This window comes from Callospermophilus lateralis, chromosome 2 (genome assembly GCF_048772815.1).
Source record: "Callospermophilus lateralis isolate mCalLat2 chromosome 2, mCalLat2.hap1, whole genome shotgun sequence".
Lineage (NCBI taxonomy): Eukaryota > Metazoa > Chordata > Mammalia > Rodentia > Sciuridae > Callospermophilus > Callospermophilus lateralis.
In genome coordinates this window covers 13,737,225-13,757,035 of record NC_135306.1, presented here as the reverse complement: position 1 = coordinate 13,757,035, position 19,811 = coordinate 13,737,225, and the positions used below count along the sequence as shown (strand labels likewise).

The following is a 19,811-nucleotide window of genomic DNA, read 5'->3' as shown; positions in this document are numbered from 1 at the left end:
ACTGCCTAGAGCGATTATAAACACTGCCTAAGAATTATTTACATTGCCTGTCAAAATGTGTTGCCTAAAATGTGGGCAGAGATTAAAACTATTTGGAGAAACACATACCCATTATAATCCAACATTAATACACAAAAGTACACAAAGTTCCAAATTTTGATGATTATATGTTATATAAAGTCACTTAATTGCCTAGTTTAAAAGTACACAATTCATTCCTATGTCCAAACTTTCAACTTCCAATTCTTAAAATCACAGGATTTTAGAACAAGGAAGAAAATCCTCCTTTCCCATATTTTTTATTGACAAGGAAATAATTCATCCAAAATGATCTAACTACTGAAAAAATTAACCTGTGTATTTTATTAGTTCTGTACAAAAAGACCATTCAAGCAAGACTGCTAACAAATGAAGTATCAAAAATTAATATAAAAAATTTAGCATTACAACTTTATCCTTAGTTACTACAATTTTACAGTTAATGTCCCATATTCACTTCAAAATTCTTCCATGCATGTAAAAGAAAATACATTTGGGAAAACATTTTAACAAATCATTTTCTCTGAAACATAAATCAGTGAAACAAGCTGATGTGTCTGACTTGTTCCTTGAATAGTTAGATACCAATTTTTTCACCTACTGTCTCCTTTCCCACCCACCCTCCCTGCCAAATCACTTAAGAGTAAAAGAAGCAGAATTAACCAACATGGAGGACTATACATGGAAGAAAAATATAGAAAAGAAAATCTATAGCTTTTTCATTCACCTTATGCTTAGAAGAAAGTCTGAAGCTTTTTTTTTTTTTTTCCCCTTTCATTAAACCTTATAAAAATGATTGTCTTCTACAGAGGGAAAGAAGATAAAGAGGGGTGGACAATATACTCAGAGTCTAGGAGGAATATGCCATTTCAGATAGCTGACATAATCAACACCTGACCCTCACAAGCTTGAGCAGTGTATTTTAAGATAAAATAAACAAAAACAACAACCAGCATATCTTACCTGTACAGAGAAGTCCATCTTTATAGTAAAGTGCATACACTCTGGCACTGTGTCCAATTAATGATGAGGTCTCAAAGGCTTCATGGTCCTCCAGTTGCTTCATTCTTAAAATAGCCTTCAAATAAACCTTCTTCCAGTGCAAAGCGTCCTGAACAGAATCATCTATCTGCCAGCCCAAATTTTTACAAGCAGTCTGCCACACCTCTGTACAGGCACTTATCACCTTATTCCACTGTTTAGAGACGAGGCAGCATGTGAGTAAAGTCTGAGGATCAAGCCATTTTAACAAATAAAAACTGAGCTCCAAGGGAAGGAGTTTGAGGAAGTCTCGCTTGAGGAGAGTCTCCAGGTTATTGGAGAGATGCCTGAGCTGGACTGCCCCACTCAGACTAATCAGGTGATCCAGAGTTTCATTTTTCTGCAAGTCCGTCAGAGAAAGAAACGTAACAGAAATGTTATCAAGCCATGTCTCAAAGTCCTTTCTCTCCATAAGGTTATGGAAAAATTTACCTGTGGCACATCAAAATATTGTATTAGTTCTGTTCAAAAAGACCATTCAAGCAAGACTGCTAACAAATGAAGTATTAAAATTAATGTAAAAAATTTAGCATTACAACTTTATGCTTAGTTACTACAATTTTACAGTTATGTACCATATTCACCTTAAAACTCTTCCATGCACATAAAAGAAAATACATTTGGGAAAACATTTTAACAAATCATTATCTCTGAAACATAAATCAGTGAAACAGGCTGATGTGTCTGACTTGTTCCTTTTGAAGTCTAGCACATGCTACATGCATTATCACAGTAAAAGACTTACAAATATTCATTCATAATGAAACAATGTATTCTATAATACATCCCTGTATCAGAGCTACTATAAAATTACTTCCTTAATGAATTCCTTAATACACTTTATTTGAGCACTAAAATCATAAAAATAAGCATCATAAAAATAGACAACCAGAAAGCAAGTCTCTGGAGCAGTAACCTAAGACATTAGTTATCTTGCTAGGTTTAACTTAACCTGTCACCAAAACCACAGAACTGACTGCTTGCTTTTGCAATAGATGTCCAGGCAAAAAGGTATGAAGAAAAAAATACACACAGATGAAGTAAGTTATGTGCCTCAGACATTCTGGCTCCTCAAACTCCTTTTTGGAACTACCTGTTAGAACATGAATTACACAGTCTGTTTCTATAAGCCTCAGATGAGCTACTGACAAGTCTTAATCATGTGTGCCAGAAACCCATGAGGGTCCTAGAAGCCTGCACAAATAAGGCAAATTGATAATGCTGATACTGTGGGGCACAGTGGCATACGCCTGTTACCCTAGCTCCTTGGGAGACTGAGGCAGGAGGATTCCAAATTATAGGCTGGCCTCAGTAACAAAGTTGAGACCTGCCCCCCCCCCATCTCAAAAACACAAAAACAAAAAATAATAATCTATTTTATTTATTTATTTATTTTTCAGTTTTCAGTGGACACAACATCTTTATTTTATTTTTATGTGGTGTTGAGGATCAAACCCAGTGCCCCGCGCATGCCAGGCGAGCGCGTTACCGCTTGAGCCACATCCCCAGCCCCCAAAATAATAATCTTGATGCTTAAAACAAACAAACAGTTATCACCATCTTCACTTTGCAGATGAGAAAACTACAGGTCACAAAAGATAAATTACTTGCCTATACTCACAGAGCTAGTAAAAGAGCAGAACAGAATGGAAGGCAGTGCTCTCAAGATCAGTACACCCAGTTGTCTATCTTAAGTCAGTGATAACCAGAAGAACCACAACCTGGTGACAAGATCTGGGGGGACAGTATCCGATTATACCATTTTTCCTTTTGGGAGAATGACAAATTGTTCCAAGGCTAAATGGGTCAAAAGAATTTTAAAGTATCCTGCATTAGTATCAATCGGCATCAATTCCCTCATCATAATGTGTACTAAACTAATGGAAAGAGAACAAGAAAATAGAGCAAACCAACTTAAAACAAACAAACAAACAAACAAACCTCATCCCCAAGATTGGACATGTACTATTAGATGAGTGATAGGGTTTTTTTTTTAAATACCAGGGATTGAACCCAGGGGCGCTCAACCAGTAAGCCACATCCCCAGCCCTTTTTTATATTTTATTTTGTGACAGGGTCTCACTGAATTGCTTAGGGCCTTGCTAAATTGCTAAGGCTGACTTTGAACTCTGGGTAGGTCTCAACTTTGTTACCTAGGCCAGCCTATAACTTGAAATCCTCCTGCCTCAGCCTCCCAAGATGCTAGGATTACAGGTGTGCACCACTGTGTCCAGCTCCACAGGACTTTTTTAAAAAGCCTTTTAATCTGATTAGTTTCCTACAAGACTGACCTCTAATTTTTAAAATTTATGTCCATAATAACTGAAAAAGGAAATAAATTTCTTTCCGAAAAATCACCTAGATCACAACTACACAAAAAGCCAGATCTCATCTTCCAACTTTAATATAAGGTGAGTAAACACATTTCCAATATCAAATTTGGCAAGAATGTATTCAGACAAAAAAATAGTGACTTATTAGTTCACATCAGTCACATCTGCTATAGAATAGTTTTGGTTCCTGTAACTGTGATTGGACTTCAAGATAATATTCTTAAAGCTGAAGGATTTGAGCTAAAGGATGTATTAATTTATAAAAGATAACTTGGTTGCCAAAAATAGTTCACATCAAGTTTTATCAACTTATTACAACATAACAAGCCCTCTTCTTCCTCTGTATCCTAGCAACCTTCTAGAACAATCCTTTTTGGAGGGATCCCCACATTGTCACAACAGCTACTTAATTAATATGATCAATTAAAAACACATGCTGGGGCTGGGGATGTGGCTCAAGCGGTAGCGCGCTCGCCTGGCATGCGTGCGGCCCGGGTTCAATCCTCAGCACCACATACAAACAAAGATGTTGTGTCCGCTGAGAACTAAGAAATAAATAATAAAATTCTCTCTCTCTCTCTCTCTCTCTCTTTAAAAAAAAAAAAAAAAACACATGCTTTGGTATCTTTTTTTGTTGTTTACAGTAAAGTGTAGAGGGACTTCCTTCACCACATCTACCCACACATGCATACACACTATGACACACATCTGCTTACATTTCTGAGTTAAATGGCCACAAGGCAAATCGAAAATAATCATTAAAACATCATCAGGTTCTTAACATTCATGAATATTTAAGAGCAATCCTACAACAGGCCAAAGTAATGTGCCCATAAACTTTCCAGTGAGCACCTTTATTTTAAAAGCCCCCATCATGTCTAAGATGTACATATTTATATATTCTCCTAAGCCCTGAAAAGAACTTTTTGGTCCAGCTCTTATATTACGTTACTGTTCAACACCTACGGAGGCTATTTTCTAGTTCTTCACCTCCAATTCTTATGAAAAAGGTTTTTGTTTTTTGTGTTTTGTTAAATAAAGTAGGTTTCATTAACTCTGTGGAATGTACTGTTAAAAACACCAATTTATCTCAGCACCACAAACAAAACAAACAAGCCACAGATTTTTAATTTTTTAAAAGAATTAACTAACTTTGGAAGGAACTTCCTTAAGGTCATAGGTCTAAACTGAACTCTTTTACAGTGCCTTTAGGAATATCATGAACTGGTAGCACAAGGTCTCCGGGGAGAAACCTCAGGAAATAGAATTTCAATTCAACAGGAGGAGGAGCTTTTAAATCATCAAAGCTTTCCAACAATGGAATAACCACCTCCAGAGTAGTGAGTTTCCCATTACTGTGAATAATCTGGACAGCTAGATACAGACAAAGGCAGAATGGGATAAATGAAAATGCTTTGGAGTCAAATTTTTCACTGATTCAGCCACTTCCTATGTGATCATGGAAATGTTCAACTAACTTCTAAATTTCAATTCTGTCATTTGTGAAATGCAAAATACTATTCAACTTCAGGATTTTGAGAATAAGAAATAAAGCAGGGAGATGTGTGGCATAGTGCCCAACTTAGGATAACTCAAATAGTACTTTTTATTAATCTCATTACTATGAACATCTGGAAAGGATTCCTTTTTGTGGCACTGAGGCTGGAATGACATGACCACTGACATCCCTCCCAACCTTATCTTATCACAAAGTTTCTCTTAATACCTGGAAGAAAAATGTAAGGACTCAAACTTCCTGGGTTTAATTTTATAATTAAGGGTAGTTACTGAGTTGAGGCTATAAATTGCTCACTAGGTATTTTTTCCTCTTCTCCCCTACCCACATCCTCTGCTGTCTAACACTTATTTTCCCCACCTCAAACTCAACATTAAACTTGCCCTTCTGACTTTAATATTAACAATCACAAAGCTCTGAGGAAATACATATTGTGCTGAAAAGATTCCTAACTTGGGAGTTGAGACCTGGGTTTGATCTCTGGATCTGCAATTAATTTTCTCTGTTCCCTTAAGCAACTCTCTCATTTAAACTGGCTTCAAAGACTGAAGTAGTACTCATAAACATTACCCCACTTGATCTTCACAAGTTCATAAAAGGTGTCAATATTATTGTCCTTACCTAACAAATGAGAAAGTTATGGCCTAAGAAATGGAGTGGCATTTCCAGAATTGCATAGAAAGTATCAAGCTCAACATCCTGACCAGTTTCCACCCTTCCCAAGCAAAACCAAATTTACACTCCAAGACCTTATTAAAGACAGCACATTCTAGATAAAACAGTGTGAATGTTTTCTCCTCTTCTACTCCATCAGGACCTGGCCCAGTAGAGAATAAAAGCCAGACATATGTTAAGAAGAAGGCTTCCTCTTCCCTCTTTTTTCCTATCAAGCAGTTTTTAAAAGGGGGGGGGGGCTTTGAAAATGTTCATTAGCCTAAAAACTTACACATGTGTAAAACATCTTGTACACTTAAGAAAATAATAATACTGCTGCCTCCAGAGAGGCGAGATGAGGAAAGGGAGAGGTTCCTTTTACTCCTATAAATAAGGGCTCTCCAACTCCACTTGCTACCAAGTGACCTTGGACAAATCATTCCACCTACCTCAAGTCCAGTTTCCTTACTTGTAAAAACAAGCGGCCACTAACAGCATTTCACACCCATAAACTCAGGTTTGTGAGGATTTAAGCAGGATAAAGCACACACACAAAAAAACATTTGGTATAGAACCTGGCGCACTTTAAGCACACAATAAATGCCAGCTACCATTGTTACTTAGAATATTATTATCTTTGCTTTTTTTCCAAGAGGCACCACACATACACACCTGTTTCCATGGCATACCCACAATTATGGCGCAGTCCCCCATATTACCACAACGGCTTATAGTTCATAAATCACCTCGTCACACTTCCTCATCTTTCCAACTCCTGGTAGCCCTGGGACTTCAGTTATCTCATTTAGCACCTAGGAAACTGAGGAACTAGGAGGCAGGAGCTCCCAGACCTAATTTTCCCATCTCTAAAATAAACTCCAGATCCCGGAGCTGATTAGTAGCTCCCAGGTCCCCGGCTCCCGGAGCCATGCTTCGCGCGACACTGACCTGAGCGAGCGCCCCGGGGCCCGGGACCTCGCGCCGGGCTCACACCGAGTAGGCGCGCTCGGGCCGCCAGAGCCTCGCAGCGGCCGGGTCCGCTCCGCAGCCATGGCGCCTGCAGGGAGAGAAAAACAGCCGGAGGAACCGCTGGTCAGCAGAGGCACGGGCAGCAGAGAGCCCCCTCCCTGATGGGCCCCGCCTCGCACACAGACCTGGACCTGCGGCCGCCGCTCTGGGTCCGCAGCCTCACTGGGGAGCGGCTTCCGGTGCTGCTCGCGTCATCTCCGCGCGTCCCGCTGTCCCCCGGCGCCCGGCGGAAGCGGCTGCACTTCCGGCCCCGCCCGAAAGGGGAGATGGGAAGGAAAGGGGTGAGCCAGGAATGCGGGGTACGCCGTGGGGCTCTCGCCTGGTTTATAGTGCAGCGGAGGCTAGACGGTATCTTCGGTTTCCTGCGGAACATCCAGATTTGCCCAGAGTTTGATGTCCCTTACTCAGCCTTATCTTGCACTCAGCCACAGTTTTTCTTAATAGTCTCAATCCACTGGAGAGAGGCAGCTGTGGCTAAGTTGAGATGTGTCCAAATTCAATCCCTTGAGCAGCTATTATAACCCAAACATTGTTCAAGGAGATAGGTTAGGGTACAAAAAACACAGAAATCCCTGACCACCTGAGGCCTACATCTAGTAGAAGCAGGAAGATATAAATAATCAAGCAGGCATGGGACAAACCTATGGAGAAAATAAAGCTTGGCAAGGGGGCAGTCACATTACATAGATTGGAATTACAACACTTAAACTGGTTACTCAAACTGAAGTAATTACTCCTCGTTTGAAGAGTAAATATAGCATCCAGTCATCCTCTGAAGGACTGAATGAAGTTGAAAAGTTTGCAAATATTTAGTGTCAAGAACCAAATCTCTTGTTTGCTGGCTATAATGAACTGAGCATCTTTCCTCTTACCATGCTGTTCTAAGGAACCATTCATGTTAAATTCTGGCACAGAAATTATCTACATTTTGCCTGTGTCCTGAGACTTTCTGTGAGGCTGAATTTAAAGGTGATGTACCTGTTAATCTGGAAGAGGCAATTTCAAGGCAGCACAGCATTCAGGCAGTGATATGGATATTCATGACAGTTTTGGGTCAAGTTTACTGTGATAATCAGGAGCAGAAAACAGGAAAAAGATTTGAAAAATCAGGAGGATCAAGAGTTCAAAGTCAGCCTCAGCAATGGAGGGGGGAGGCCTTGCTGAGGATATGGCTCAGTGGTCAAATGTTCCTGACTTCAATCCCCCCCACCAACCCGGCCACAAAAAAAAAAATTGAAAAACTTGCAATTTGGTCAGAAAAATGAATGTAAAACTAGGGCCAAGAAAGTTGTGGTGATTGAAGAGCTTATAGCCACTAAAGAGATGCTAAGTAATCTGCACAGAAATGATAAGAAAGATAGCTTGAGGGCATCTTAGGAATTATCAAGACTCTACCCATCACAGGCTCAAGGGTATAAAAGTAAAAATTTCTTTGAGCAGAGACCATGAGGGCACCCTGCTTGCATGGAGGGCCAATGAAGTTGTTTCATCATGCTCAGGCATTCACAAGCTGCTTTAGCTATGATCCCAGGAGGCCTGGCTACTGCTTAAGATGGAAGCAGACCTTGGTGTCATCTACATGGCACTGGTTCTGCAGAAATTCAGGATACTGTAGTTAGGGGGTAATGAAGGCTTTCACTGAGATTAGAAGAAAGGGGCTGGAAGGCTGGGCAAAGTGTTGCAGGTTCAGAGTTCCTGCATGCAGTCTCTGAGAGGACAATGTATGAAGATGTCAGAAGGAAGCCAACCTGTAGTGGAGACCCCTGAGATTAAGAGATGTCAATAACTTGAAACATTTGCTGAGGAAAGCTGCATAAATGAAGCAGAAATAAGAGAGGGGCCACATGGGCTGCAACCAGCAAGGCCATGGGGCAAAGCTACACAAGCCCTTAGGAGAGTACATCACAATGCCATGTACCCTAGATGCTGAACATGGAGCCACAGAACTTGATTATCCAGCTGGGTTTTGGTCTTACTTTGGCCCCTTCTCTTCTTCCTATGTCCCTATTTCTCACTTTTGGAATGGGAATATTTACTCTGTGCCATTATATATTATACATATGTAACTTGGTTTTGATCTCTACAGAGGTTCACAGTCAAGAGTTTGCCTTGAGTCTCAGATGAGATATTGGACTTGGATTTTTGGGCAATTCTGGAACTCATAAGACTATGGGTATTCTTGGAAATGGAGCTAGATGTATTTTTTATTGTGGTATGGGCATAAGCTTTTTGGGACCAGGGCCAGGATGTTATGATTAGGATATGAGCTGTCCCTTGGTAGCTCATATGTGAGACGATGCAGTAATGTTCAGAGGTGAAATGATTACATTATGAGAACTGTAAGTTAATCAGTGGATTAATCCATGGTGGATTAATCATTTTAATAGATTAATGTGTGGTCACTGTAGGCAGGTAGGGGTGGCCTACTGTAAGCCTTGGGGATTATACTATCCCTATCTCTTTACTCAAGTTCAAGTTCTCTCTGCTTCCTGGCTGTCATGAGCCAGGCAGCTTTTCTCTGCCACGTCCTTCCACCATGATGTTCTACCTCATCTCAGGCCCAGAGCAATGGAGTCGTCCAACCATGGACTGAATCTCTGAAACCATGACCCAAATAAACTTCTTCTTTTAAAAAATAAAAGGAAAAGAACTAAAACTATTCCAAGTGCTACACACTTCTAAACACTTTTTTTTTTTTTGTATTTCAACTCAAATCCACTTCAGAGCACAAGTTATCCCCACCCAGGCATACACTCAGGCATGCACATGTGCACAAATACATTCACATGCATTTTATACCAGCACTGTCCAAGAGGACCCTCAGAAATAAAGGAAATGTCCTCTCGGTGCTATTCAATAAAGCAGTCACTAACCTCTTGTAGCTACTGAACACATGAAAAGTGCCTAATGTAACTGAGGAAAGACATTCTAATTTATTTATTTGTAGTAAATTTAAGTTTATGTAGCCACATATCCAAAGTTCCAAGCATCCTGATACCATTTAGAGTACTTGAGACATGGGAAATAAAAATCATGTGGGATAAAAGCCAAGTGTAGGGTGTTCACTGTCAGGGCACAAGAGACCAACAATATGTGGTAGACAATAGGAAGCCACTGAAGACTTGTAAGCCAGACAGTGACTGGTGACAACATTAAAAGACATATAGCAAGAGATGGATATACAAATTGAATAACCTCTAGGAAAGGGAGGTCATAAAAGAAAAACAAGCATCAATATCTCTTTGCAGCAGTCTCAAAGCCATTAAGGTAGAAGTTTGATAAATCAAACTGAAAATTTCAAATGGAGCCCATCCAGAAATAATCTTGTTTGAATCCCTCACATACAAAATATCCATACTCTGTAAATTCGAGCCCAGAGAAGATTGAGGAGCAAAACTTATGACTTTGAAAAAAGAAAAAGAAAATTGCAAAATGGTATTCATATTTAGTTAAATACTTAAAAGAACCATTTAATTATTAAATTTAATATATGTAAAACTTCCTTTTCATTTGAATTTTTAGGTTAGATTTTCCCCCGTGGTAACAATTTCCAAGAATGCATGATAATTGATCAAAAACAGCCAACTTTTAGAAGCTATTCCTAGCCAAATAATTACAAAAACTCCTGTGTCAGGTAGTAAAAAAAAGATAAAATACAGCCTGGTATGAGAACACAGTGCTCAATGCAACTGCATTTGTGACAGGAACATGCAAATATGCTGACTGGTATTTCTTTTCTTGAAATAAACTTACCAGTAGAAATGGTGTTTAGGATAATTCCTACATGCTCTAAGAAAATGGCAAACATTAAATGTTTAGTTTCCTCATTTTGGCTAAAATGAGCTATATGATATTTTTTATTTGGAGATAAACTTCCTAGGGGAGGTAATTTTTAAATGATTTAGCAAAGTTCTTGCATAGCTGATACCAACAATTCAGAATCTTTCTCTCAATAAGATTGGCCAGACCAGCCAGATATGGTGGAGCATACCTGTAATCCCAGAGACTTGGGAGGCTGAGGTAGGAGGACTGTGAGTTCAAAGCCAGCCTCAGCAACTTAACGAAGCCCTAAGCAACTCAGTGAGACCCTGTCTCTAAAAAAATTTTTTTTAAAAAGGGCTGGGGATGTGGTTCAATCTCCGGTGCTAAAAATAAATAAAAAGATTCACCAGACCACACTATTTGATGTTTCTTTGGTGACGAAACACAAATAAATCCAGTAGGGATGACAAGTATTCCTTAATGTTTCAAACAGTTTTAGCATATGTGCATATACCAGGGAGTGGGCATTATTCCTAAGGTTTAGTTTTTTGAGTTGCACTCGAGAAACCACTGTACAATATTTCTCCTTGGTCAATGATGCTGTGGAGAGGTGATGTTGAAGTTTTTTACCAGGAACTCAGCATGAGACAAGGAGTCAGTTTCATGAGATACACAGGACTGGAAGCACTTGAAGAGGTTTGCTTTTTCTATTCTTTGTCCTAGATTTACTCTACCCGTAACGTGATCAGCACTCACTCTCCTATGCAGGCAGCAGGTATTCTGGGACAAAAGCTCAGGCTGATTGGCAAGAAACCTTATCCTTAAAGTTTGAGGCACAAAGTACTTTACTGCAGTTGCTGTTAGACTGGAGTGATCCTGAGATACATTTGGACACACAGCGTCTGGACTCAGTAACTTCCACAGCCCTAATATTGTTCACAAACAACATGCAGGTAAGTTTCCAATGATCTTTGAAACATTTGATATCTGTTAAAAATAGGCTCTGAAAAAGTTGAAGTTTTTCTATGTGTAAATCTGCACTGAGAAAAGGGAAGGGAGTTCAGATTATGCTCTTAGAAGTTTGTTTTGTTTTTCTATTTAGTGGTCATGGGCTAGGAGAGAAAGGAGTCAGGATTCTCCAATGATTAAGAGTAAGTTTTAGGGGCTGGGGATGTGGCTCAAGCGGTAGCGCGCTCGCCTGGCATGCGTGTGGCCCGGGTTCGATCCTCAGCACCACATACAGACAAAGATGTTGTGTCCGCCAAATACTAAAAAAAATAAATATTAAAAAAAAGAGTAAGTTTTAGAATCTGACAAATTTGATTTCAGATCATGGGTATTACCCCAAGCCCTTGCTCATTGTGTGTTCTTGAGGAAATAACTAAACTGTTCAGATACTCAGCTTAATTTTTAAAATGACCTATCTATTTACTGGGGCTAAATGAGTTAAGACATAAAAAGCTTAGCACAATGTCTGGCACACAACAAGTGCTCGGTAAGAGCTAACTATTATTATGGAAAGCTTTGTTGATCAAAGCTCCAATGAATAGAGATTTAATTCCTTTACTGTTCCTTAGTTATATTACGATTTTGCAGATTCCCTTTCAGATGGAAATTTTTTATCTCCTCCACTGAGGTGAAGTAAGTTTGGCACATGTCCATCCTAAACCTTTGAAGAGGTGCCATGCAGATAGTGGGAATCTACCCATCCTGATAGAAACCAGATGGATTAGGAGACACTGTCAAAACAGACTCTGATTCAGAATCAGATTAAATTGGAAAGTCATAGTAGAAGAATGTAAATGTTTGATAAATATTACTGTGTGATGGCCAAGAAAAGCAACCACTTCATGGAAAAATAGCCCTTGACCTTTGTAATTAAGAGAAGAAACTGATCCAAGTCCTTCCATTCAAGAACATCAGATATTTTCCTATAGGTTTTTTTAAATCACAATGATGCCACTTGTTACGTAATATCCACATTTCTGTGTCTGGTTCTTCTTTGCAATCCCCAGCGTCTAACACAGCTTCTTGGTCTAATAAGTAGGCTTTTATCCAAATAAGGAAGAGAACAACTAAGTGACATCTCATTCTGTGTCTCATTTGTGCCTAACATGGACTTAGAGCACTGGAGAAGAGAGAGCTGTCCAGGGGACCACAATCTAGTAGAACAGTCAGAGAATAGGATAAATAATAAACACTTATCGTAGAGTGTACTGCTAAGTGCTATAAGAAATCCATAGAGCTGGGTGCAGTGGTGCAAACACATGTAATCCCAGCAACTCGAGAGACTGAGGTAGAACTGCAAGTTGGAGGCCACCTCAACAACTTAGTGAGGCCCTAAACAATCTAGCAACCCTGTCTCAAAATTGAACATAGAATAAAATAAAGGGCTGGGGATGTAGCTCAGGAGGAAAGTGCCTCTGGATTCAATCCCCAATACCATGAAAAAAGTCCCTACAGGGTTCACTGGTAGCAAACCAAGAATGGGGATGAAGCTTGAGTGACCATGTACCCTTTTCTTATTCAAGTGACATTCTGCAGACTTTGAACTCACCAGTGGTGCTTCATTCTGTTTAATGTCATACTGTTTCATGCCTTGCTTTTTGGGGCTTTGTAGAAGAATATTTTCTGCATTCTTTGCCTCATGTAGATGTGAAAGTTCTTGATATTAAAGAGAAGGCAAGAAAACTGAATATGGAACCTCTAAGAAGTAATCCTTCCAAATACTATGTCTTGAGCCAGTCGGATATCTGCAAAGGGAAGAACATTTTTTTGCTCTCTCTTATCTTCAGTAGCCCAGGAAATGGAACAAGAAGGGAACTCATCAGAAAAACCTGGGGTAATGTGAGCAGTGTCCAAGGGCACCCCATTCTCACACTGTTTGCTTTGGGAATGCCTGTCATGGTAACCACTCAGAGAGAGATAGACAAAGAATCCCACAAGAATAATGATATAATCGAAGGAATCTTCTTGGACAGTTTTGAGAACCAAACCCTGAAGATCATCACAATGACCCTGTGGGGTGTGACATTCTGCCCTAATGCCCTATTCATTCTCAAAGTTGATGAAGAGATGTTTGTCACTCTGCCAAGCTTGGTAGATCATCTTCTTAATCTAAAGGAACACCTTGAAAATATCTATGTAGGAAAAGTTGTCCATCAGGATACACCCAACAGAGACCCTGGTAGCCAAAACTTTGTTCCTCTTAGTGAGTATTCACAAAAATACTACCCGGATTACTGCAGCGGTAAAGCTTTTGTGATGTCCCAAGATGTGGCTCGGATGATGTATGTGGTTTTCAAAGAAGTACCCATTATGGTGCCTGCTGATGTGTTTGTAGGGATTTGTGCTAAGATCGTTGGACTTATACCCATCCACAGTTCAAGATTTTCTGGAAAAAGACACATCAGATACAACAGATGTTGCTATAAGTTCATTTTTACATCCTCTGACACTAAAGATGCTGAAATATCCCTGGCGTGGGTGGAAATTAATGATGGGAAAGAATGCTCACTGTTTGAGACTTACTATGGGCTCATTTCCTGCAAACTTCTGACATACCTTGACAGCATTAAGCATTTTCACATGGGGACCATAAAAAATAATGATATGTATATCTCAATGATTAAGATGTCTTTGCTTTTCTTGTAAGTCTGTCGGTTTTAAAATGCTTTTTTCCTGTTATAGAAAGCCACCCTCTTTTCCCTTGTTTTATGTAGTTTCTCTGAATCTTTAATCATACTTAGCAATGATACAAGATGTTTGTAGTGCTCTGATATAATCTATGTTGTTGAGATCTCATTTTAAGAAATTTAAATTGGTGTGGCATGGTTTTTTCAAAATAAAATCTTTCAGAAAATAGACTAGTACATCGAATTATAACCAAGTCTTTAATATATTTTTATTTATTTTTTTATGTGGTGCTGAAGATCGATCCCCAGGTCTCACACATGCGAGGCAAGCACTCCACCACTGAGCCACAACCCCAACCCTATAACCAAGTTTTTCAATAACAATTACATAAATTTATATAAACAACATAATGTTTTGATACGTGTACATTCCAGAATGGCAAAATCCAGCCACTTAACATATGTTACCTTATGTATTTTTTAATGGTGATAACACTTAAAATATACTTTTCTAGCAATGTTCAAATATAGAATATATTGCTCCTGTCATTACCATGAAGTACAGTACATCTTCTGAACTTATTCCTCCTGTCAAACTGAAATTTTTTGTCCCTTGACAACATCTCCCTGGTCCCACCACCTCCTAGCATCTAGTAAAAACTATTTTACCCTGTTTCTATGAATTTGATATTTTAACACTCCATATATAAGCAATATTATGTGGCAATTGTCATTTGGTGTCACATAAGATGATAGTCCTCCAGGTTTGTCCACTGTGCTGCAAATGATAGGATGTCTTTCTTTTTTTAAGGCTGAATAATGTTCTATAGTGGATATAATCCACATTTTCTTTATCTGTTCATTCATTGAAAATCCACATTTTATCTGTTCATCTATTGATGAATTCTTTCTTCTTCTTTGTCCATCCATCCCTCCCTCTTTAGAACTATTAATTTTGCTTTTCATATTTAGTTGCTTTGATGTCAGATGTACCATAGACCTATAATTGTTATATCTTCTACATGAATTTATCCACTTATCATTATATAATTATTTTCTTGGTCTAATTTGAATTTAGTTTAGTTTTGTTTTTGGTACCTGGGATTGAACTCAGGGTTACTTAACCACTGAGCCACATCCCTAGCCTGTTTTATTTTTCATTTTGAGACAGGGTCGTGCTAAATTGCTGGGGCTGGCTTTGAACTTTTAAGCCTCCTGAGTCATTGGGATTACAGGCATGCCCACTGTTCCTGGCTGGTTTTACAGTTTTTGACTTACAGTATTGATATCTGATAGAGGAATAGTTGTATCTGCTCTTTCATTTCCATTTTCATGGAGTATCTTTTCCATCTTTTCACTTTCAAACTATATTAAAGGCAAAGTTAGTTTGCTATGGTTTGCCCCACCAAAAATTTATGTTGAGGCTTAATTTCTCACTGAGGCACTGTTGGGAGGTGGGATGTGGTGAGAGGTGTTTGTGTTATGTGGACAGACCTCTCATCAGTGGAATGATTTTTTAAAATAGGAAACAGCTATTCTGGGAACTCAGACCCTGTTTCTGTCTTCTATACATGTTGGCTTACCCTTCTGCTTTTTCTTCTTGCCATGTTGTTACACCACACGAGACCTCATCAGATACAGACATCTGATCTTAAACTTCACAGCCTGGAGAACGGTGAGCTAAATAAACCTCATTTCTTTGTAAATTAACCAGTCTCAAGTATTTTGTTATGACAAGAGAAATGGACTAAATAGAATATTTTATAGGAAGCATATTGTTGGATTTAAAAAAAAAAACATGTAGCCACTTCATGTCTTTTTAACATTTTTTATTTATAGATGGACACAATATCTTTATTGTTTATTTATTTTTACGTGGTGCTAAGGATCGAACCCAGGGCATCACATGCGTGAGGCAAGCACTTATTTTGAGGTGCTGGGGATTGAATCAGGACCTTGCATGTACTAGACAAACACTCCAACATTTAACAACACCCCCTGCCCTTTTTATATTTTATTTTGAGATAGAATCTCCATGAGTTGCTCAGGCTGGCCTCAAATGTGCAGTTCTTCTAACTCAGCCTCCCAAAAAGCTGGTACCACAGGTGTGAGTGTAAGCTACTGCACCTTGCTACATTTATTTTATTTTATTTTTTTATTTATTTTATTTTATTTTATTTTTTCTTTTTTTTAATTGGTTATTCAAAACATTACAAAGATTACAGAATCACATCGGTTACACATCCACATTTTTACATAATGCCATAATAGTAACTGTTGTATTCTGCTTCCTTTCCTATCCCCTACTATCCCCCCTCCCCTCCCCTCCCATCTTCTCTCTCTCTACCCCATCTACTGTAATTCATTTCTCTCCTTATTTTTTTCCCATTCCCCTCACAACCTCTTATATGTAATTTTGTATAACAATGAGGGTCTCCTTCCATTTCCATGCAATTTCCCTTTTCTCTCCCTTTCCCTCCGACCTCATGACTCTGTTTAATGTTAATCTTTTCCTCCTGTTCTTCCTCCCTGCTCTGTTCTTAGTTGCTCTCATTATATCAAAGAAGACATTTGGCATTTGTTTTTTAGCTAGCTTCACTTAGCATAATCTGCTCTAATGCCATCCATTTCCCTGCAAATTCCATGATTTTGTCATTTCTTAGTGCTGCGTAGTACTCCATTGTGTATAAATGCCACATTTTTTTTTTTATCCATTCATCTATTGAGGGGCATCGGGGTTGGTTCCACAGTCTAGCTATTGTGAATTGTGCTGCTATGAACATCGATGTGGCAGTATCCCTGTAGTACGCTCTTTTAAGGTCTTCAGGGAATAGTCCGAGAAGGGCAATAGCTGGGTCAAATGGTGGTTCCATTCCCAGCTTTCCCAGGAATCTCCATACTGCTTTCCATATTGGCTGCACCAATTTGCAGTCCCACCAGCAATGTACAAGAGTACCTTTTTCCCCACATCCTCGCCAGCACTTGTTGTTGTTTGACTTCATAATGGCTGCCAATCTTACTGGAGTGAGATGGTATCTTAGGGTGGTTTTGATTTGCATTTCTCTGACTGCTAGAGATGGTGAGCATTTTTTCATGTACTTGTTGATTGATTGTATGTCCTCCTCTGAGAAGTGTCTGTTCAGGTCTTTGTACATTTATTTTAATTGACACATAAATGTACGTATTAATATGATACAGTGTGATATTTTTATAAGAGTCAATGATCAAATCAGGGTAATTGGCATATCATCACCTCATATATCTATTTTCCCTCAGTTTTTGTCTGAAGTTTGTTTTGAATGTTTGTCTCCTCTCCAAAATTCATGCAGAAACTTAATCTCCAATGCAACCAGTATTGAAAGGTGGCTCACTTAGGAGGTAGATTGGTCAAGAGAACACCTCCCCCGTAAATGGGATGAAGGTGCTTCCTCTCCTTTTGTCCTCTTCCAAGCAAGGATGCATCAACACAGTGCCATCTTGGAAGCAGAGAGCAGTACTCACAGACTGAACACATTCGTGTCATGATCTTGGCCTTCCAGCCTCCAGAATTATCAGAAATAAATTTCTGGTGAAAATCAATTTGTATCCAGTCTCAGATATATTGTTATAGCAGTGTAAACAGACTAAGATACCATCCTGTTTTCTCCTGGTCTATAAGGTTTCTCTAGCCCTCTGCCAGCCTTATTGGAACTCTCTTATATGAGAGCTTCAATAGCAGACTAGATCAAGCAGAAGAATTTCTGAACCTGAAGATGGGTCTTGGTTGTCTTCAGAATCCTCTCTTTTTGTTTTTGATTTTTGACAATTTGATTATAATATGTCCCAGTGTATTCTCGTTTGGGTTGAATTTGATCAGTGATCTAGAATATTCCAATACCTGGATTTTACATCTTCCCCCAGATTTGAAAGTTTTCTTCTACTATTTCTAATTTGCCCTTTATCTCTCTCATCACCTTTAGGACCACTTGTATTTCAAATATTTGTTCCTAGGTTGCTGTCCTTTAAATTCCATAAACTATCTTCATTATCTTTCCTTTTCCTCTGATTTGTTTCTCCTCCTCTGATTGTGTATTTTCAGGTAACTTATCTTTGGGTTGACAGTTTCCTTCTTTTTCTAGACATCCATATCTCTTGTAAGACCTGAGAAAACTTCTACAGTTTTTTTTTGTTAAATAAGTTTTCTGTGCTTTTCTCCATTTCTCCTCCCTCTGATAATCTCATAATGTGAAATTTTGTTCTCTTATTGGTGTCCTATAAGAAGTATAGAATAATTTCTATATTCTTTTCTCATTGTTTTTTCTTTCCCCCTGACTACGTTATTTCCAAAGACCTATCTTCAGGTTTGTAAATTCTTTTTTTTTTTTCCTGCTTGATCTAGTCTGCTGTTAAAGTTTCTTTTTTTTCTTTTTTTTTTAAAGAGAGAGCGAGAGGGGGAGAGAGAGAGAGAGAGAGAAATTTTTAATATTTATTTTTTAGTTATTGGCGGACACAACATCTTTGTTTGTATGTGGTGCTGAGGATCGAACCCGGGCTGCACGCATGCCAGGCAAGCGCGCTACCGCTTGAGCCATATCCCCAGCCCTGAAGTTTCAATTGAATATTTTATTTCATTCATTGAGTTCTTCAGCTCAAAGATTTTTAAAAAATATTTTTTAATTGTCAAGGGATCTTTTATTTATTTATTTATATGTGACACTGAGGATCAAACCCAGGGCCTTACGCATGCCAGGCAAGTGGCTCAGCCCTCAAAGATTTTTTAAAATGATATGTATCTCTGTCAAATGTCTCATCCAGATCATTGTTTTCTTGATTTCATTGAATTGTTTCTGTATTCTCTTGTACCTTGCTGAGTTACCTCAAAATCATTATTTTGATTTATCAGGCAATTCATAAATTCCATTCCTTTGGGGTCAGTTATTTTATTCTTTTGAAAACAGTATGGATCTTAGTCTGCTTACACTGCTATAAAAGTGTCATGCTTCTTTCCTGTTTCTTGTGTTCCTGTAATGACTTCTGCACATCTGGTGAAACAGTTGCCTCTTCCAGTTTTAGAGTGGCTTTCATAGGGAATGAATTTCAGCTGCAGTTGGGTCCCAGGGAGTTTGTTGGGTGGTGTGTGTGCTCTGGAATAGTGTAGCCTTGGTACAACTTTTTAATCAATGTCACCAATGTTGTGAAAGCCCCAGCAGCCTAGGATCCAGAATTTTGTGACAACTCTAGTGGCAAGGTTTTTCCACAATGGAAAGAGACTTAGCCAAAGGACTCTGTCTTTGTGATGAGCCTGATAAGATGCACACTTAGCTAAGGCAGCACTGTTCCAGGCCTTAGGTGATTGAAGTGGCTGTGGAGCTCAGGTCCAGGGTTCGGTGTCTTGTTGATCTACTGAGACTGCTGTGATATGGATACAGGCTCACTCTTTAAGGCATGAGTGGATGCAATTCTCCCACAGCGCCACATATAAATAAATAAATTAAATAAAAGATCCCTTGACAAAGAAAAAATATTTTTAAAATACTTTCCAGTAGCCTAAGGACATAACTGTGACTCTGATGCTGGGGTCAGGACACAGCACTGGCATGGCTTCAGGCAGGAAGGCGTGCTACAGAGGCTCAGACCTTGAGGAGCAGGGCACATCTGCAATTTGGGTTCCAAAGCCAATAGGGCACAGTGGAAACTTGAGCACCAGAACAAAGCATACTATATAGTGGTGACTGTGGGACACAGCAGTGGCACAGGCTCTGTGAAGCTCCGTGTAATGGCAGTGATGTACCAGGAATGGTGAAGCACAGTTGTGGCTTGCTC

At 39.1% G+C, this 19,811-nt stretch overlaps 2 protein-coding genes across 2 annotated transcripts in view; one reads left to right on the top strand and one right to left on the bottom strand.

Moving 5' to 3' along the window:
* The window catches only part of Fbxw2 (F-box and WD repeat domain containing 2), a 32,851-nt gene extending 26,049 nt beyond the window's left edge, over window positions 1-6,802 (bottom strand). The window contains exons 1-3 of the mRNA XM_076845600.2: window positions 6,738-6,802; window positions 6,532-6,640; window positions 1,003-1,512 (exon numbers count right to left, since the gene is read on the bottom strand). Of these exons, the coding sequence (XP_076701715.1) occupies window positions 1,003-1,492 (490 nt within the window). The 5' untranslated portion in view covers window positions 1,493-1,512; window positions 6,532-6,640; window positions 6,738-6,802. The remainder of the gene's footprint in view (window positions 1-1,002; window positions 1,513-6,531; window positions 6,641-6,737) is intronic.
* On the top strand, window positions 6,714-14,028 carry B3galt9 (beta-1,3-galactosyltransferase 9). The gene is given in 3 exon segments (XM_076840919.2): window positions 6,714-6,960; window positions 12,906-12,986; window positions 12,989-14,028. Coding segments are annotated over 3 exon segments (1,368 nt in total).
* The last annotated feature ends 5,783 nt before the right edge of the window (window positions 14,029-19,811 follow it).